This window comes from Pygoscelis adeliae, unplaced genomic scaffold (genome assembly GCF_000699105.1).
Source record: "Pygoscelis adeliae isolate BGI_AS28 unplaced genomic scaffold, ASM69910v1 Scaffold149, whole genome shotgun sequence".
Taxonomy (NCBI): domain Eukaryota; kingdom Metazoa; phylum Chordata; class Aves; order Sphenisciformes; family Spheniscidae; genus Pygoscelis; species Pygoscelis adeliae.
In genome coordinates this window covers 2,651,855-2,672,343 of record NW_008825494.1, presented here as the reverse complement: position 1 = coordinate 2,672,343, position 20,489 = coordinate 2,651,855, and the positions used below count along the sequence as shown (strand labels likewise).

Here is a 20,489-nt window from a genome sequence, read left to right as displayed (position 1 = left end):
CCAACTCGAGATATTCTATGATTCTATGCAAGTGAGAGAGTGCTTGGAGACAGTTTTAGCTAGTGAGAGCATAGGTGCTTTTTGTATTGCAACAAATTCACTTAAGTAAAATATAATCAATGTGATTGTTAAGAACAATTGTCATCAGTTATTATACTGAAAAAGCAATTGTAACCATATAACCAACTACAGAATAGAATAATTACCCTGTATTTCAAAAATCACACAAGTTCTTATAATTCACATGAAATAATTAGAAAGATGAAGCACAGCGTTAAAAAAAATAGGCACATTTACTATGAAGAAACAGTTTTGTACTTCAGACGTCTGGTTTTACTACTCTATCTTACATCAAGGTAACAAACAAATATATTTCATTAAGGTAAATACTTACCCTCTTAAGAAGAAAGCATGCCAGAATAAACCAGTTATGGCTTAAAGTTACCTTTCCTTGTGAGCCAGAAGACTGCCAGCATTGCTCACTACCATCAATAAGACGTGAAGCCTGATTCACAGAGGATGAGACATTCAAATTCTTAACTATTCTTGACCAATCATCCAGTAACATTCCCCGCTGGCTACTATGCCGTCTCTTCAGCTGCTTTCCAGAACGCCCACAAAACACCGGAGACTGACCTGCATGGTTAAGTGAAACACTAAGCATGTACCTCTCAAAGAAAATTGCTTTTATTAAACCCACAAGCAATGTGAAAGGAAACATAACAAATCAAAATATTTCAGGTATGTAGTCTAAAAGTAGAATACAGAAGCATGGCACATAGGTACGGTAATACTACTCACGCTTAAAGGGCATAGCTCAAGATTATTTTTTTTTAAAGCAGTTTCAAGCACTTTACCTGACTACAAGTTTTCATGCCTGTCATTTGGGATAGTCACACTTTCTATTCTTACACTTATGATTGATTTGTACCAAGAAACCAAGCATAATTTAGCAAAAAATAAACATTAAAAAATTAAGGAAAATTACTCTCTTCAGGAATGTAAGACACTAAGAGTAATTCCTAAAATCGAATGACAAAACATTACAGGGGCATGTAATGTTTAAACTGACAGAATCCTTTAAAGACTAACATTCTTGACTAAATAGCCACCTGAAAGGGTCCTTCCTTTTGAAATACAAATCAAAATTTATTATGATACACACTTCAAAATACAGGCCCACAGCACATGAATTTGGTACACCACCACAGCATATGAAAAATACGCAACCAACCCTCAACAGAAATCCCTTACAGGAAAATAGACACAGCTAATTTACAACACTCAAAAGTTCCGAATCTCATTCAAGCATGACGTGGTTTAGCGAGTTGTTGATTTCCTCCCTGCAAAAACCCACTTCTACTTCCCTTTACTGATCTCTGTAGCTTCTAGAAAGCCTGACTAAAAGAATATTGTAACTCCTCTACCTTATCCAGGGCAACGGAAAGGATTACAGACTCACACCATGCTAGCTGCACAACCATATTAACTGATTTCTTAATGGAAAGTCTTTCTTGCCCTTCAGACAAACCATCACACACATGCAATGCATGCTCATGATTTCTAGCAGGGAATCAGTTTTATTAATTTTCTAAACCGATTAGACTGGCTATGTGCAAGTATGAAGAGGTTTAGTCCAGAAGGCAGCATCACCTTGCAAATACTAGTGATCAGACTGATTTTTAGACAGGTGGAGAGAAAATAAATAAAAGCTAGTGTCAGGTAAGTTTTGCATAATAATGTAAAACCCCAGAATTTTAGAGTTAAAATGGCTGCACCTGTTCTTGCCCTAGAAACAAAAAATTCTGATTATGAGTCTTTCAAAAGGCTTCCCTTTCCTACCACACCCCTCTGGAGTCTCCACATCATGGAGGAAATGAGGCAACAGCCATCACACACTGATAGGCAAAATTGTTGAAGAGCAACTGAGGTGTAAGAAGGTATCATAGGTATTTTAAGCTGCACCTACTGTCATGAGGATTCCATTCACCTACATTTAGCCTGATAGCAAAAGGCAGGAGGATTAAAGAATTACATGTTTTACTCTTGGTGTAGCTGAAAACTCAGTTCGGACATAAAGAGTTACTGTCAAGTAGCCATATTTTTTAAACTTTTTTAACACTACAAAGAAAGCTTAAGGGTTGATGTTTTGGTGTAGTCCACCATGTGCAATTGTAGCAGTGCTATGATCTGCTAAAAATGTTTTGCTGTCTAGAGGGTCAGTCCGAATACTAATTTTTCGTTATGTTAAGGAGACGAAATTTAAAACTGTTTTTTTAAAAACAAATTCAATGCATTTTAAATTAATCTAAGAAACATTTAAGATTCTGAAACTTACCCGGTTCATTTATTCTGCCAAAAGTATGTCGGGTGTTATGCTTCCTGGTTTTAAAACAGGTTTCACAGAAGTCAAAGTCATCACAGTTTCTGCATTTGAATCTAGGCCCATTGATAGGAAACATCTGACAGCCATCACACCTGATTTCACAAAAGAACAATGAGTAAATATATTTCTAGCAGTTTTCATGGTACAAGTTAATCGTAACACCAGTCAAGATAATGGAATCAAGACAATAAGGCTAAAGGATAACCCATATACGTTAAGAAAAACGTAAATCATCACTTACGTGACTCCAGGATGAATGCTGGGGACCAGTTCCATTTCCGACAATAAGCCAGTCCAATGAGACTGCTGAGGAAAGTCTACAATGACATCTTTTCCATTGGCACTAAAAGCTGTGACAAAAACATGCAGAAAATACAATGTGCTGCAAATCTCTATAAAATGAAGCAGAAAGTGTCCAGTGCAACATCAGAGCAGAAACATGTAATAGAAGTAGCTTTTGAAAGTAATCTTTTATTTTAGTGGAACTATGTATTAACCTAATCAGATAGCCTGGAAAGGGGCAGAGGGAAAGGGAGTTCTAAAGACTTTTTTAAAGATATATATTATTCTGTTTAAATTCCTTGACTCTGAATTTTTCTTTTTTTCTTTTTTTTAAACAGTTCCCAAAACGAGAGAGTACTTCTAAGCACAAATATAGTATGACTAAAATCTGTACCTCTTCAAAGAATCTATGCCCCACAGATTACTTCAGTAACATCCCTTACAGCTTGACACTAGTGCGCCCCACTTTCTCTTCACTTTCATATGAAGTCTTCAAGTTAGATTTACTTCTTAAAGGAAAATCATTTGTGGTTCATCGAAATGAGAACTACAACAGGAAGCTGCACAGATTCTTAAAGACCTTTACTGTATGTGAATGGAGTGGCTCAAAAAGCATATGAACACACTAACAAAATGGGCTGCCACAGAGTACGTCTATAAATTCGTCACAGACATCAAATGCATTCTATACTCTCTTATCATCATGCAATATTCCACAAAACTGCGTGGTTTTTAAGTGTGTCTAGAAGATTCTCTCCTTCAACACTGCAGAAAGTCTGTGTGGTTTCCAGTTTTATTACCTCCCCATGCCCCATTTTGAATATACATTACCTTTGACAACTCCCACACTTCGGTGAGTAACTGATCCCCATTTGTATTTGGGTGTGGTAACAGAGCTTTTCACACGCACTTTGTCACCTATCTTGATATGAGAGGCAGAACTCTGCGGTGGGAATCCTAGCACATGCAAGAATAAATGCATGGTGAGTGGGTTGCTCCCCCCTGAAAATAAATCTCCCTTAGTGTATCATTCAGTTCTTTATTAAAAAGCAGTTAGCAGTGAACTTACCTAAAAGCTCAACATGGATATATCTGACCCAGTAAGTACCACCCTTTTGTTGCCAATCACACTGTACATTGAGGTCATGCAATCCATCTCGATCCAATTTAATAACTTTGCCTACATCTCCTTCACAAACCTCCTCATACGTTCTGCAGCACCTAACCATCATCCCCACCTAGGGAAAAAGGACAATAGAATGCCATAGCTATGTAAAGACTTTTGTACCAGAATGAAAGTAGTTTCAATATCGCTTTTCATCATCACGCTTACCTGAATATTCTCCCTCACATACACAGCATAGTCATCATTACTTAAGAAATCAGCCCGTTTCTTATAGGTCTGGCTCTCTGTTACAACAGCACCACTTGACTAGAAAAAAAATCCAAAATAAGCATATAACAGTTACAAAATTTGTTTTCAATTCAGGTAAATAAAATTGTTAGCAGAGACTGAAGATAACCCAACAAAACCACAAACATATAATATCCAAGTTGCATGCCAAAATGGGTAAAATCTTCAACAGATCAACTCACTAGAAGGCTAACATTTATGATCTACTTTGAAGTTTTGTTTTCAAAATGACTCGCCAAGGAACGTAGTTGCAATTTTTCAAAATGCGTGAAACAAGCTGCAAGTTGCTGTTATGAAATCTGCTTACCAAAGAAAATTACAAATTAGGATTTGTGAGTAATCTACTTAGCCTTGCAAACACACATTCACATTCCACTTCTTAGGCTGCTTGTTTGGAGAGGAAGAAAACAAAAACACAGTGGTGAATGGTAATCTCCTACCTAAAGTACATTACTAATTTTTTCGTTATATAATACAATGGGATTTAAAGTATTCCCTTAGAAAAACAAGTTGACAAAAAAGGCAAGATTGTAGTTATCAGAAATTATTCAAGACTTGATTAACTTAAAATTTAAGATAACTACTGCATTGCAGCTGTAACAAGAATTTTCAGAAAACTTTGTTCTGTTTTGAGCATTAAATGTTTTTTCATTCGAGGCAATATATAGAGCAGTTTCTCACTGCAATACTGGTAAAGATATCAGAACTCCATGTCAAGTTAATTTCCTTCAAAATATAATGCATTTATTTCAATTACAAAATCCCACATGTGCCAGAAAACTCAACATAACTCCTTAAAAAATAAATAGAAATACGGAACTCATTTCATTTTATTGGCAGATCTTTACTGAAACAGTTCCTGAAAGTCAACAGAAGCCTAATATAAACTCACAGTAAAACCATCACACTCAATAGGCATTGGAAAGGTCATTTTATCACCAATAAGTGAAAATAGTTTTTATAAGGAAAAAACTAAGTTATTTCAGTGACATCTTTGCCATTTATTCACTAATTCCTTGTGTGATTTAGTGACGTGATGATCATACAAGTCATTCCTTGTAGCTAACATACATTTGTTTTTCAGTCCGAAGGGAGGGAGGTGGGGGGAAAAAATTTAAAAAAAAAAAAAAAAAAAAAAAGGAAAAAAGGAGTCCTTTACAAATATTACACCATAGCATTGACTATTTTAGATGAAACTGAGACCAACTATCAGGGATACGTATAGCTACCGCTAGTGAAACATCTACCTGCATTCCACTCTTCCCTTGTGCTACTCATACATAAATATTGATAGATTATTCTTGAGTTCTTTTATGACATGCCTTAGAAACATATGGCAAACGTGGTCCTTGTTAGAGTCTTGAAAGCTTGGGACAGCAGAATGTCCTTGTACTCTAACCAAGTTCATAAAAGGAAAGAATTACAAAATTTGCAGCCAGCTAGCATGACTTAGGTTTTTGTAAGCTGATACTTACCACAGGGCAAGCGGCTTCAGCTTCTTCCACCTCCTCTGCCATTTCCTCATCTGAATATTCATCAGAGATAGTATCAGCATCAGAAAGATCCGTAATTTGAATATCAGGGTGATCCAACAACCAGCCAACCAAGGCTTCCACTCCTAAAACAGAAAACAAACCCGGTCTGCCTCTAAGGGATTCTCTGGCATTCTTAAGATAGTATCCAAAAAAGAGAAGTAACAATTTTAATCTGCTCGCAACTTTCCTTCTCCTTCTAACATCATTAATTTAACTAAATGAAATACCTGGTAATCCAGAAGCACTTCCAGAGGTTCCAGACAGAGACTTTAGTGCAAATTCTATGTTTTTCCTAGGAAATCCCATTTCCATAAGTTGAACTACAATGGGGAGGGGTGGAATTGGAGATTGCTTGCGTTTCTTCACTTTCGTGGGTCGGATATGTTGCACTGTGATGGGTGTTGTAGCTTCACTAGAGCTGCAGTCTTCAAACACTGGAGTTGAAGGATGTGTAGACTCCACAGCCAGATACTGGCATACTGCCAAAGCAGCAGCCTAAATGAGAACAAATAAATCGGTCCAAGTAAAACAAGTGTATTTGGTATGGGGTTTTTTGTGTGTGTGCCTGAAATGAAAAGTTATTTGCCAAGAAGTGTTCAGTATCACTTTTTTTTTTTAAACCTATAGCTTAACAAGTTTAAATTGGAATGTGAATTAAAAAGACTTATTATTAGGTTACTTATTAGCAGAAAACACAGACTCTACCTCAAGCTCTTGTTTGTCAAATATTGCTTTCACAGGTGATGGTTGCGTAGCAGCTGTCAAAAGTTGCTGTAAAAGAATCATGGGAGGCTGAGGTCCTTCAGGAGACATATCTCCTATGTCGGGAGAGGCAACTGCTCCATCCTCTTGAAACAAAAACATTATTTTAACTAAAACCATGTAATATAAGTCAATCGGGAGACTTATTCTGAGGCCTACTGATTGATCAAACATATTGTTTTCTCCCATATTTCTTCTCCACAGGAATCATGTGTTTAAGATTAAATCATATGTGCCACAATCTCCATACAAAAAGCAAGTGAGAAATTTGTAGATAAACAATAGTTTTACTAAAATACACCTAGAACATGTCTAGCAGAAACTGCTTAGTGGACAGTGAATTTGCACAAGTATCTTCTGAGTTCACCTTTTTACAATAAGATTATTATACAGAGGTCCTTCCAGGATAAACCACTTTATATAGACAACTAACAATCTCATTGATCCCAAAACCATGGTGCATACCTTCCGGATTGAGTCATTTCCCCCTCTAATACACCTCTTGATAAGAGCTCCCTATAGGTATTCATTGCCCCTTCAAAAGAGTACACCTTTTTTGAATCAACTGGCTCACGATTCTGCAACTTTTATATTTGATTTTGTATTCTTGTTGCTATAAACGTTCATGTTTCCTAGATTTTTACTGCGGCTATCTCAGGAAAGTGTTCTCAGTCTTCATTTAACTCCAGCAAAAGGAAGTTTTCATATTTGAAACAATAAGGGACTATTAACTGTTTTGTTATGTACTTATGCTGTTCTGGTTACAAAAAAAAAAAAGTTGGGGGCGGGGTTCCCCCCCTTAAAAACTCATGGTAGAAGAAAAAACATGTTCCATTCCTGGGAAAAAAAAGATTATTCTGTTCACTTAAAATTTGGCAACTGACAAAAAAACCCAGAAATATACCAATAAACCAAATACGTTAATATATTTAAAGACATTACATGCTTCACAAATGCCTGAAGAACTAATATAAACTATAAGGGCATCAATAGCTATCCTAGCAGACAGAGCTATTTTATTTATTTTTATATGTAGAATGAATGTATATAGAGAATGAATTCAAATTATTAAAACTACAATTCCTTAAACTCCTTTTAAGATTATGCTTAAGACACTGTATCCTGGTACTTGTTTCACTGGAAACTGCAAAACATTTCAAGTAAAAGGAATAGCCAATTGAGAACTCATACTTTAAGCTTTGAAGCAGAAGAAGAAGCCACTGCAAAAAACCTACAAGATTTTCAAAATTACTTACAAAGCTTACTAACTATAGAAGACTTACAAATTTAGCTAACTTCAATATTTCACGCTTCAAACACTTGATCCACTTAGTCTTCAAAACCTAAGTTAAAAAGTCAAAATGCTTTTAATATATAAGGTTAAAACATTCCTGAATTTTAATTTTTAATTTTTAGGCTTTAGAGGGCAAACCTAACTTCTACCCTCCAACTGCCATAAGCAAGGGTTATAGTCACATACTCTGTCTACCATCTAAACAAACAGCAGCACGCTCAGGTTGCATTTCAGAATACCTGCAGGATTTAATGCACACTCCTGAACAGCTGGCTGAGATAAGATCTGCCTTAGTGTATCCTGGTGAGAAAGCAGAGCTCGGCCTGCTTTCAGTATGTACAGCTTTAATTGCTGGCATCGCAGTAGATCCAAATCCACTTGACCTATCAGAAATATTAAGCAGCCATTAGCACTATGAACCTCTTGTATTAGAGAAGAAAGGCTATCATTCATACAACCTCAGTCCAAAAATCAGTTTACATCTTAACTCACTGTGTGAAAGCTTGTGAAATACTGATGGTATGAGGCAGTTTGAACAGCACCTGGATAAAAAGTCTGCACACATTCTATGACCTATGATATTAAAAACACCGCCTTCCTACTTTTCACACCCTAGACAATCATACAGCTGATTGATATGCCGTATTGACTGTATTACAGTAAGCATCACCCAGATTAATGAAGAATGAACTTCGATGAAATCAAACAAAGTGCAGTGGTGATGGAACCAGAACTGACTTCAGCATGCAACAATCCATCACCACACACCACCTCTCCTGCCCTGAAAGACTATTATGACAGATTGAACCCAAAGTAATGGACTAAATCAACTCAATGGACATTTTGTGGACATTTTACAAGGGTGGTCCATAGACTAAGGGAATGATATGTGTGTATTGTATCAAAGGATGGGAAGCAGGGGGGTGGTTAGTGAGGTTGTATTGGATAGTGTGGGACCTGAGCATGATGTGAATGGTATGGAATAAGGGGTGGAGAATGTGCGGGTTTTGGCTGGGGTAGAGCTACTTCACAGTAGCTCGTATGGGGCTGTGTTTTGGATTTGTGCTGGAAACAGTGTTGATAACACAGGGATGTTTTCGTTACTGCTGAGCAGTGCTTGCACAGAGTCAAAGCCTTTTCTGCTTCTCACCCCACCCCACCAGCGAGCAGGCTGGGGGTGCACAAGAAGTTGGGAGGGGACACAGCCGGGACAGCTGACCCCAACTGACCAAAGGGATATCCCACACCATATGACGTCATGCTCAGCAATAAAAAGCTGGGGAAGAAGAAGGAAGGGGGGGGATGCTCAGAGTGACGGCATTTGTCTTCCCAAGTCACCGTTATGTGTGATGGAGCCCTGCTTTCCTGAGGATGGCTGAACACCTGCCTGCCGATGGGAAACAGTGAATGAATTCCTTGTTCTGCTTTGGTTGTGTGCGCAGCTTTTGCTTTCCCTATTAAACTGTCTTTATCTCAACCCACGAGTTTTTTCACTTTTACCCTTCCGATTCTCTCTCCCATCCCACCAGTGGAGAGTGAGGGAGCGGCTGTGTGGTGCTTGGTTGCTGGCTGGAGTTAAACAACGACACTGATATATAGCACAGTAAGTGCATTTAAGTTATTATACTCATCCAATATTTTAAACAATTCAAGAAGTCCAGCCCCAAACCTTATTTACATTTTCTCACCAAAGTAAAACCAGTATTCCACTTACAGTGCAGAGCAATTCATCTACTAGCTAAACTTGTCTAATAAGTGCATATTATTCAATGTTGACTAAGAAAAAAGGTAAGGTTCCAGAAAACCCTTTTTCTTATGTATGTTTGCTGTTACCAGTATTTTTCCCAGAGTATATCCAGCTATTTAAAAACAAAACATAACAAAAAAACAACAAAAGACCCCCAACTGTACCTGAAAGACCCTGATTGGGAGACTTCATTCTTTGTTTTTCTATTTTACTTCCAGCCAGATTTACAAGTTGAGCCCAAATGGATAGCATAGGTTCAGTGAAAGGCAAGTTGTTCACATTAAAAGCCACAACTGGAAGCTAGACAGTGGGGGAAGAACCAGACAAAACAACAACAAAAAAACAAACAGATAAGTATTTTCCAAAATTTTACAAGATCATTCAAAAGTTTCAATGGTTATTACCTGAAGAAGAGAAAAGTAGCATTTATCTTATTGATCTTGACCGAGAACAACTGGACACAATTTCTATTCCCTATACAGCTCCTAAGCCTGTATTTGTACCACACAATTGCAGGTCTACTCAGTGAAAAAGCAAGATGGAGTCAGAGCAAGGAAGAACTGCAGTCCCTGAAGCAGACCACTCACTTTGACTGTGCTTTCACTAAAGCCATATTAACCAACTTGAGATTAAGATTCAAATGAAAACACTCAAGAGTTTCTACATTAGTTAGCAAATCAAGTTAAATACAAATAAATAAGCTCCTCTCATGTAAGAGCTATAAATCACATTGTTATGACCTGGGATTTTACCTCAAGTCAAAGGACTTCAGTCAAATCCCTTCTCCTTTCACCTCCTCAACAAATGAGGATGGGCATTAAAGGCCCTACAGAGGTTCACATGAGTACCATCTTAGATTTGCATTCAGAGCATTGTATGTGTTGAATGTCAATATATTTACCCAATGAAGAACAAGTATTTTCTTTGCACCATATCAGAGTCTTTAACCATACCCTTCCCTGTATTAAAGCCTCAATAAAACAAACTTACTGGTTTTAGCTGATTCAGAGGGCACACTCTACACGTTCGCATGTCATAGAACTGTACAGTGATTTTCCCTTTTGGGGTAATGCGTGTCACTGTGCCTTCTCCAAATTCATCATGAACTACTTGTCCACCCAGTCTTAAGCGACTGTCTATGCCACCAATCACTGCTAACACTGCCATTAGGCCTCCCACCTCTGGATTCTCAGTGTCAGGAAAGTAGTCATCCAACACAGCCTAACAAAGAACAATAACATTAACTGTAGGGAGAAAACACATACTTCTATCTGCTTTAAAATACAAAGTTAATCACACATATTTCAACTTAAAAATTACAACACATACATACATATATATAAATATAAAAATGGTTTCAAAATTAAGCTTAATATTGTTTACAAACATTTAATATTTAGAATTTCAAAATAAATATTGCTATAAAAATGAGCTTATTTTAAAACGTGGAAACTACCCCTTCTGACTGTTTTCCTGCAAAGATGTGGGTGATGGAGGTTAGCTGAGAGTTGATGTACTTGTTTATGAGTCCATTCCACTGGCTGAGCGAATGGAGCGTCCTCAGCAGTGCCACTATCTCTTCTGCTAAAGTACTACTGTGAGTGGCAGTTAGAGATGCTTGGGGCCTGGCCTTTCTCCTTCTCAGAGTAGATTCTGGAAAGACAAAGCAATTGCACGGCAGTTATCAATTTAACACACACATTTTCTATACATAAAAACAAGACACTGAGGGAAAATTCCTCTACCTCTGAGTAGTGGGATATCTGAAGAACAAGTACTAAGCAGGCTGCCTAAAAATCCAAACAGTTTTTCCACAAGAAATTTCATGTCTCTTGACCTTTCATTTTTATCCCAGGATGGAAGTACTGCTTTCAATAAATGTACAGCAAGGATCTAAAAAGAGAACAAAGTTAGTGTTATTCCATTCTAAGTCACCAAATATTAAAGACATTCTCAAACATATTAAGTATAGAAGAAAGACATTTTAAAAGTTAGCCTTCCTTTGTAGTTCTTTCTATAATGCTGATTTCTTTCCGGCTGTGGAAATTACAGAGCTACTGATCTTCTGTTCAGTTTGCTAAGGAATATTTTAAAAGAAGATGTGCCAGTTCAAAATCAGTAACAATTTTATTGGCACATTATATTAGTGAATCCAACCTCTTCAATACTCAGGACATGAGACAAACACACACTGGGAAACAATGTAAATGACTAAAACACATAGGAAAAATAGGAATACAGAATGAGAATACAGATTCCAGACTCAGAACTTAGTACTAAGATGTATTTCAGCATGAAAGTTTCCAAGTGTTCTGCAATGAAGGTACAGTAATTAAAAATCATGAGATATAAAGCTGAATGATACAAGAAAGCAAAAAGCAACCACAGTGACACCCAAAAGCAGTTACTGTGAAACTAAGGCCTCCAACACAGTACAGAAGGAACAGGCTGGCATCTCTAAACCTAGACACTCAGTGCAGGACTGACGAGGAACACGGGAAGGCGCAGCGCTGCAGTGTCAAAGAGCAGATGGGGTTGCACATTCTGAACAGGAGTATTTCAGGTTTTGAGCTTCTGCATCTTCTACCCAGAAGACCAATACAACACAAGTGACCAGTAACGGTGAAGAGGGATCTCTTCTTGTAAACCTCTGTCGGTAACACATCTTTCTAAAACTTCAAGGTCTTGTCTTTTGCTTGTTATTAAGTTCGACGCTGGTACATAAGGAATGCTCATTTCTCTTGAGTATTCCCTGAACAGCACAGATTACTCTAATGCACTACATCCTGGATGATGACAGAAGTCTCATCATATGAAGAATACTGGCAAAAATTTGCTGGAAGATCACACAAAAATGCACAGGCCTTTATGATACAAGGCTTTAGTTAAAAAAAGCTGATGCCTTATCAAGGAAAAGATTAAGAAGATCTTTTGATCCCCGAGCCTTAAAACTTGGAAGAGTTATTCCATAACAAGGTTGCTTTTCAATCTCATGAAAAAGGCACTACAAGATGCTGAGGAAAAAAGGAAAACAGAGGAAAAAAGGAAAACAGAGGAAAAAAGGAAAACAGAGGAAAAAAGGAAAACAGAGGAAAAAAGGAAAACAGAGGAAAAAAGGAAAACAGAGGAAAAAAGGGAAAAAGAGAAAAAAAGGGAGGAGGAAAAAAGGGAGGAGGAAAAAAGGAAAAAAGAGAAAAAAGGGAGGAGGAAAAAAGGGAGGAGGAAAAAAGGAAAAAAGAGAAAAAAAGAAGGGAAAGGGGACAAGGGAAATACAATACCAAAATAAGACACACAGATGCAGCTTCTTAAGAGAGACTGTAATTAAAACAATAACAACAGTTTACTATGGAAGGGGGGACAGTAGATAATACACAATTTGATAACTTTAAAATGAAATTGAACATTTTTCCTAACCATCTTTTTGTTATTCTTTCCTTTATTCAACTTCTAGGAAACGTTATATGGAGTTTCTGGAATACATTTTTGGAACACTGTTTTGGCCTCTCACCTGTACAAAACTTTCAAGCTTTCAACAGAACAAGGGAGTCCGTAGTGCCCTGAAGGCTCAAAAACTTACAGATGTATATTTAACACAATGAATCCTAAACGTAAGATGACACGTTACCTTTTTTCCAATTAATTAAAAACCGATTTAAAGGACATTTCCCGTCTGTTTTTTAAAAACACACTTTTTTTTTTTTTAAGGACAACTAAAGTCTACTAAATTCATTGCCTATCAAAGTAATTTGGAAATACACACATTACCTGTCTCTGTAGTGAAGCAGCAGTGAAAGATTCATGCCCCTCAACAATTTTCATTAGCAAAGTTATCCACTGAGATGTACTAAGAGTGCTGCACATCTGAGGCATGAGTGCTATACTTCGAATGAATCCCAGCGTGCACCAACTCCTATGCTGTTCTTTATAAACTAATTTATTTGGCAAGGAAGCTAAAAACAAAAAGATATATACATATAACAGTTGACTTTTCCGCCAGCTACATAATTCTCTATATACTACACGGGGCTTTTTTGGACAAGTCATAACACTGAGCTACTCCACTGTTTTTACATGAACTATTAACTTCAATTTTAGAGCCTGTAATTAATTTTATTAAATATGCCTTTAAAACAATTCTCATCCTTATACTGTTTCCTCATTTCAAAGTAGTTAACAGCATTACTTCTGAAATTACAAAGAAACTATGGAAATGAATATGACATACCCAGTCATACCATTCTCCCCAAACAGAAAAAGACTGCTAAGAAATTCATTGTGTAAGCCAACCATACACATCCTGATGTTCCACACCTCATGCATTTCTCCTGCTTTACTGCTTATGTTCTGAGAATGCTCAAGATCACTTATGTTGCTTTTGCCAACTATTAAGATTTTTAAAAGCTCTGAAAATGCATTTTCTAGTCTTTGGCCTTAAAGGATTAAAAACTAGTAACAAAAGATTTACAAAGGTACAAGACAACAAAGCACAAAACAGAAACGCATAGCTGAATCAGACTGTTTCTATATAATATACCTGATTTATCCATTGTTCCACTCTCCACGAGCATACGGAGTAGACCACACAAAGTCCTAGTAGCATCACTTTGCATGACTTCAGCATGGACGCCAGCAGAGAGACACAGTGTCTGCAACAGGTTCACGGTACTTGTCAGCATCATGGAAGTAGGGTGGAGATTCCTTTCAACTTGTTCTCCTTCTGAAGGGAGACATGAAAGGCAAAGGAATACATTAATATTGAGTTAATCTATTTCACAAAGAGTTCTGAAACAAACACGATGCGAGAAATTAGTTGTAAATATTTTCTGTAAGATGATTTGACATGAAGAAGATTCCTTATTTCCAACTGCAAGAGCAAAATATAAATCAGATATTTTGTGCAGATATTTTCAGGTTATTCTCCAGCAGTACACAACTTAAAAAGAAATTACAAATGCAGTGCCAAGAATAGGGAAGCAGTGTGACTAGATATATAATTAGGCCATACGAAAAACACACTTCAGAATGGCATTAACATATGTTAAAATGTATACCTCCTGGTATCTGTAATTGGAACTATTTCAGTTGGATAATACTGTTTTCTTTGGCCCATGAATATGCAACAAATGTGATATCATCCTTTCTATCCTCCTTTCTTAAGATAGCTTTACCATGAGAAAGATTCTGGTCTGAAATGTACACCTATTAATCTTCTTTGATGAAGCATTTTCTCCTGTGAAAGAAGCTTTTTCATATTTTAAGACATCAATTTTGGAATTCAACGTTTATAAAAAAATTGCTTTTTTTTTTTTTTTTTTTTTACCAGAATCATCCTCAGTGTCTGAATCCTCTGTTGTGGGCTGCGTTGCCGGCGGTGGCTCAGCTAGTTTGAGATCATATTTTCCCTCCTTCCCCATTCTGTAAGAATTTGTGCTTCCAGTGTCCCACTGCACTCTAATCCAGCCATCTTCTCCCAATTCTCCAATCACACGACCCAAACCTGGAGGGGGTCCATCCTGACAGTAGAGAGAGGCTCAAGTTACACAAATCGACAACACTAATTCGTACCCAAAGTTCATAAAGTAATAATGCTATTGCTCTTTTTTGCTCCTAACCTTCAATAATGTTTCAAAATCCAGCATAAAGTTGGAAAGCGTTTCACAATCTTCAAAAGAAATTACCCCAGTAAACTGCAGCAACACTCATATTTAGATCTATTTTACTATGTACTACATAAGTGCCATACACACCTAGTTGGAAGTGCATAATATTGTAGCAAACAAGTGGCCCAGTTTCCTGTTAAATCGTGAATCAGAACAGTCTCACTAAAAAAGAATTTTCATCTCCAAAAATGAAATTAAACAAACAATTAACATATTTTATGTTAATTCTCCACGTCTTTGAAATGTAAAATGACCTTTAAAGTTTGAACATAAAATTCACAGACAGTCCACTGAATAGAGACTTTAGATTTTAACACACTCAAACCTGTATGAAAGAAGTTGTACCTGATCACCCCATTTCCAGTCTACCCCTCTCACCACTCTGGTACCAATTTTCATCATGGCTGCCAGCTCCGGTCCAGAAACAGGGAGCTGAACAGGTGTAGTTTCCTTTCTCGACTCTTCTAGGACTGTGGCAGAAGCTCCACGAGAAGAGGCAATCATATCTTCTTCAATGTTGTCAGAACTAGGTCCTAAAGAGGAAAAAACATGACAAAATTTAAAACCAGCTACCAGTTTTTATACGTACCTTTGTCACACTTAAACTTTAAGGCACATAAGGTTTGCAATATAAAAGCAGTAACAAATAGGAAAGCTGACTTAACAGGTGATGCAGTCAGATGAGCTTTTAGGAAACTAGGATATAATGGTTTTGAACGCACAGGACCTTAAATACCTAATTTTGAACAAAAATAAGTGACAAATAATAGAGACATTATAATAACGAGTCCAGTGGCTAAATGGTTCTACTAACATAATATTTTGGAAAAATGTCTTATGAGCACTCTAGTTAAGTACAAGTTACGAGAACAAATATTTGCTATTATCTAAGAAAACCAAGAAAGAAAAAGAAGGAGAACTTGAATCATGGCAAAAAAGACCATAGAACTTATAATAGAACAAAGGAAGCTTCACGCTTAAATATGCAGACTGGAAACAGTTTTAATAGGTAGAACAAATGAAACTGAATGCGTAGGGAGTAGGCAGGTTTTAATGTTTTCATTTTGAATTTTCCATTTTTAATTTATTTGTAATGTTTCCACCAAAACTACACTATCACTCCTAAATTCTAGCAAAGGATGGCCAAAGCAAAGGCTTAGGAGAAAAAAAATCATGACTGAATAAAGGCTATAGTCAAACTAACTTCCTTCTCAGTCGTGCTTACAGATCTGGTTTTTGTATCAGGGTAAAGGTAAATAGCATTAAGTACTAAGTCTTTAAGCAGCAAAGCCATACTGTAGTTTGGGTACAGCAACAGGTAAAAAAAAATACAGGAGGTTTAAAAAACATGTGCTTTCTTCCAAACAAGAAATAAGATGATCTTGTACCTATCAGCCGCAGCGTCGTTTGTGTCAATGCTAGCATGCCAGAATTAAGGAGGAGGCTCAAGGTATTAGCACCATGCTGCAGCGTCAACATGTTGAGCATGACCAGCAGAAAACGTGCTTGTGGAATAGTCCCAAGACTTGGTCCTGCTGGATTCTCATTAGTAATTGTTTGTAGAGGAACAGGCTGCACACCTAATACAAAAGTAATATAAATAACAAAGTCAGCTGACATTTGGGAGCTACAATAAAATATATTATACATTTGTTTGATCATTGAAAATATTTTTTATTCCCTGCTTGGCTTTAAGAACTTACGAGCTAAAGTTCCAAGAAAGTTTTTATAATTTAGATCTTAATGGTAAAATGTTACTAATGAGTAATCAATGACCTGTTGCTGGCATACCAGTAACATTCTCTTAAACACTGACAAGCGAGTTAAGAGGGAACGGGAGGGGAAGTGGAACAACACATGGATGGACAGAAAGTCAAAGTATTTCTCAGCACAAACCAAAGGAACCGATTTTAGGATCCCAATTACTGGGAACTTAAAAAATGCAACAATATTCATTTAAAACAGTTTTCCCTAGAGCCATCAGCAACAAAATGAGATTCACCCAGTTCTTTAAATTTTGCATTAGCATCTAGCAAGATGTTCCGGACGTTCTGTATAGCCCACGCATACAACTTTCCGAAAGTTACTTCTAGAAGCATTCTGTTAAACGGTGGGATCAGATCAACATCCTTCAAGCAGTCGGTAAGAGGTTCCCTTCATAGAAAGACAACAACAAAAGTAAGTAGGCGTTTTTTACTGAAGAATTGTGAAAGCACAAACAACAAGAAGTTTTACCCTATATTGGCTCCTTCTGGAATAAGCCTCTGCCATCCACAGAACATAGCATACTGCACAGATGGGAGCAAAAAATTTTTTGCTGCCAATTTCAGAATAGTATCTATTCCTTCCAGACGAACTTCTGCTCTTTCCAACTGCAAAAGAGAAAAAAAAAAATTGTCATACTTATGTAAACTGCTAATACATGCAAGCCCGTTTTCATCCATTTTACCTGTTTTAATAAACATTTTCTCATTTTTTCTACATCCACTGGCTCTTCTTTAAGTGCAAATTCAACAATGGTGTTTAGGAGGGCAGACTGTGGATACAAGCCTTGGACATTTTGCTTCAGCCATTTGTATTTGTGGACGCCTGTAACTGTACTCAGAAGTGGCTGCCACTTATCCTGCAAAACAGGAAGGTAGCATGTTAAAACAAGTTTTAAATTACTGAAAATATAAATTATTGCATGTAAAAACATGACCAAATTTAAAATACTAGGAGGGAGGGAAAAAAGGAAACTTCTTCAAAGCCAGGAAAGAGCTTAGTATTATTTGTAACTCATTATCTTGTTTACAACCGCTACATAAAATTTCAAATGCATTAATATTCAAAAAAGAGGATGTAACCCATCACAACCTTTTATTTTGAAATGAAGCTTTATCTGAACACTTCTAATATTATCAATAACCTAAAAATTAGAGAAGGTATCTTTACATATTCTAAATATGCAGTACGCAAGCTTTTTTTTTAAGAATTATTCCAGGTTTTACCAAAACAATGCGCCATACTTAAATATATATTTATCTATTTGCTTTAGCAAATATTTTTTCCTCTTGTTATTTTTATTCACAAGGTTGATTCAAAATCTGATATCCTACCTTGGGTGATTTGATTGGTATGGGCCTTTTATCTATAGGTACAGGACTGTGAGGTACCACACAGGATTCTTCTAAATCACTCTCTTCATTTCCAATTTTGGATTCTTCCACATCAGCAGATTCAGATTTTTTTGGCACTAGAAATTAAAACGTTATCAGATTACATGAAAGAATAATTTTTTTCAGTGTCAGATTTTTAGGTTTGCATGATAGCCTAAGCATACAGAATGCTTAAGATCAGCCTGTTATAAAAAGGAAATGTACTCTTGGTGAACTCTATGTCCAACTATTATCAAATTAGCTCTGGTAACGTCTGCAGTATGCTTTTATCTTTAAAGACCAATTTCAAAAGCACTTCGATGTTTGTTCACTACATTAACTTATTTCCAGTTAAACAGTTCTTTGACTACACTGCTTTAATAAAACATGATTTTTAATAAGATGCCACTTCTAGTTAAACTTTACTAAAACCAGTTCAGAGGGACTGATATTGATGGATCATTTTTAATGTGCTGGAACACAAAGAAGCATGCCTCACCTAAACTTGAGTCTCTTGTCTGCCTGTTTTTGCTGTAGGAACTGACATATCACCATTGATTTAGAAAACTTCATGAAAATGCAGCAGAAAGCAAATGGCTTTGAAGCTTTAGCTAACAAGAGTCTCAAATATAGAGCAGCAAACCTTGGAATGAGATTGATTTTCATTGTTTCAAAGAAAATACAACATTAATGTTCCCTTACCTCTTTTTTTCCTTTTTTCTCTAATTATTTTCTGAGCTACCCTCCGCCATCGGGGCAAGGAACTCAGAAGTTTAAATTTAGACATTATAGATAGATCATTGCAAACTGCAGGACGTAGTTCATTGAATAAGAATCTCAAACGTTCGATGACAGGAGCACAAACTTCCTTGTAAGAACGTCCTTGTTCTTGATGGGTCTAGAAAAGGCATTGGAAGATTAGGTTACTGTTTAATACACAGTAAAATGAACAATACATAACTTTCTAATAGAACACCTCAAAATAAAAATAATCTAAACTTCAGCAGGTAAGAGGCTTACCTTAATCAGTGAGCATTTTGCTTGGTAGACAACACGACACACATCCACTACGGATTTTGGTAAGGCTTTGTGCTTTACCTGGTCAACTCCAAGGGTACCAGGATGAACAAGAGACAGCGCTACGTGACCTTAATAGGAAAAGACAATCTCTGAATACGGATTTCCAAAATCATCCGTAGCAGAGTTTAAACTGGTCCAAAATGTATTCTGGGACAGCTATACCACAAGCTACCTACCCAAATCTTCATGCTTCAGAAGACAGCATAATAGCAAACGTCCTACTTCTTCCACAGGATGCTCAGGAGGGAATGTGATTGGTGTTGTTAAGTGACACTGTTTACAGTATCTCTCTATTTGACACAAGAAGTCCTACAAAAACACACAATAGCCTCTATTTAACTTTGTTTTTAAATACAATGAAAGGACCCAAAATACTGCAGCCAGCATTTAAATAACACTGAATAACCTCCACAATCTGACGTAACATTCAGAAGTGAGATACACGACGAAGTATGCGCTATTTAATACATAGCAATTACAACCCAATACGACAAAGAATACTCTGTATCATTCTCCTTGTATGAAGAGCAACATGGCTCAAGGAACAAAGCTACTACTGCTTTTATCTCTTCCTGAGATAGCCAGGTCACCTAACACGATTTTTAATTGTCTTCTCCTAACTCGTCATTACTGCTATCCTATCCTCCCAAGGACTTATTTGGGGTTTTTTGATAAAGGAGCTGAAGTCAAAGGGTTAGAAAATCTGATCACTGTCTTCTGTAACACCTCCAATGTAAATCTTAGGGGTTTTCATAATATCCAAGATTCCAGCCAGGTGAAACCTGAACCCCAAGGCACAAAGGGACTTTAAGACAAAGGCATACGTGCACCTGACACACAAAATACATTTGCACTTCGACAAAGAAAACTCCATCTTAGTTCAACTGGAGGTGAGCAGGGTCTGTCAATACTACTAAAACTTGACATGGAAAGTAATGCATTATTAATTTTTTTGGTAAGGATACATTTAAATTTTTTAGTTCTCCCACTCAAAAACTCAAAAGACAAAAACTGTACTGTTATGACATTAAGTGAAATACGCAAATTTTATCCATTAGTACTACTCAACCACTCCTTTCACAAAAAGTAATTCTGAAATAACTTTTTTGATTGTTTTGTTATAACTTTTGGAGAATTTTCACCAACAAAACTGTTTCAGGCCACCACTGTCACCCTTCAGCCATGTTTTTCG

At 36.8% G+C, this 20,489-nt stretch overlaps 1 protein-coding gene across 1 annotated transcript in view; it reads right to left on the bottom strand.

Moving 5' to 3' along the window:
• Positions 1–20,489, bottom strand: part of LOC103923044 (E3 ubiquitin-protein ligase HERC2) — a 117,075-nt gene that overhangs the window by 47,311 nt on the left and 49,275 nt on the right. Inside the window, 26 exon segments of the mRNA XM_009331291.1 lie at positions 446–636; positions 2,339–2,478; positions 2,628–2,736; positions 3,500–3,625; positions 3,738–3,906; positions 4,002–4,100; positions 5,558–5,700; positions 5,845–6,112; positions 6,323–6,465; positions 7,913–8,056; positions 9,585–9,720; positions 10,411–10,641; positions 10,877–11,073; positions 11,166–11,313; positions 13,186–13,370; positions 13,955–14,137; positions 14,741–14,933; positions 15,426–15,613; positions 16,469–16,660; positions 17,083–17,234; positions 17,316–17,452; positions 17,530–17,703; positions 18,179–18,315; positions 18,920–19,115; positions 19,238–19,365; positions 19,474–19,606. Of these exon segments, the coding sequence (XP_009329566.1) occupies positions 446–636; positions 2,339–2,478; positions 2,628–2,736; positions 3,500–3,625; positions 3,738–3,906; positions 4,002–4,100; positions 5,558–5,700; positions 5,845–6,112; positions 6,323–6,465; positions 7,913–8,056; positions 9,585–9,720; positions 10,411–10,641; positions 10,877–11,073; positions 11,166–11,313; positions 13,186–13,370; positions 13,955–14,137; positions 14,741–14,933; positions 15,426–15,613; positions 16,469–16,660; positions 17,083–17,234; positions 17,316–17,452; positions 17,530–17,703; positions 18,179–18,315; positions 18,920–19,115; positions 19,238–19,365; positions 19,474–19,606 (4,242 nt within the window).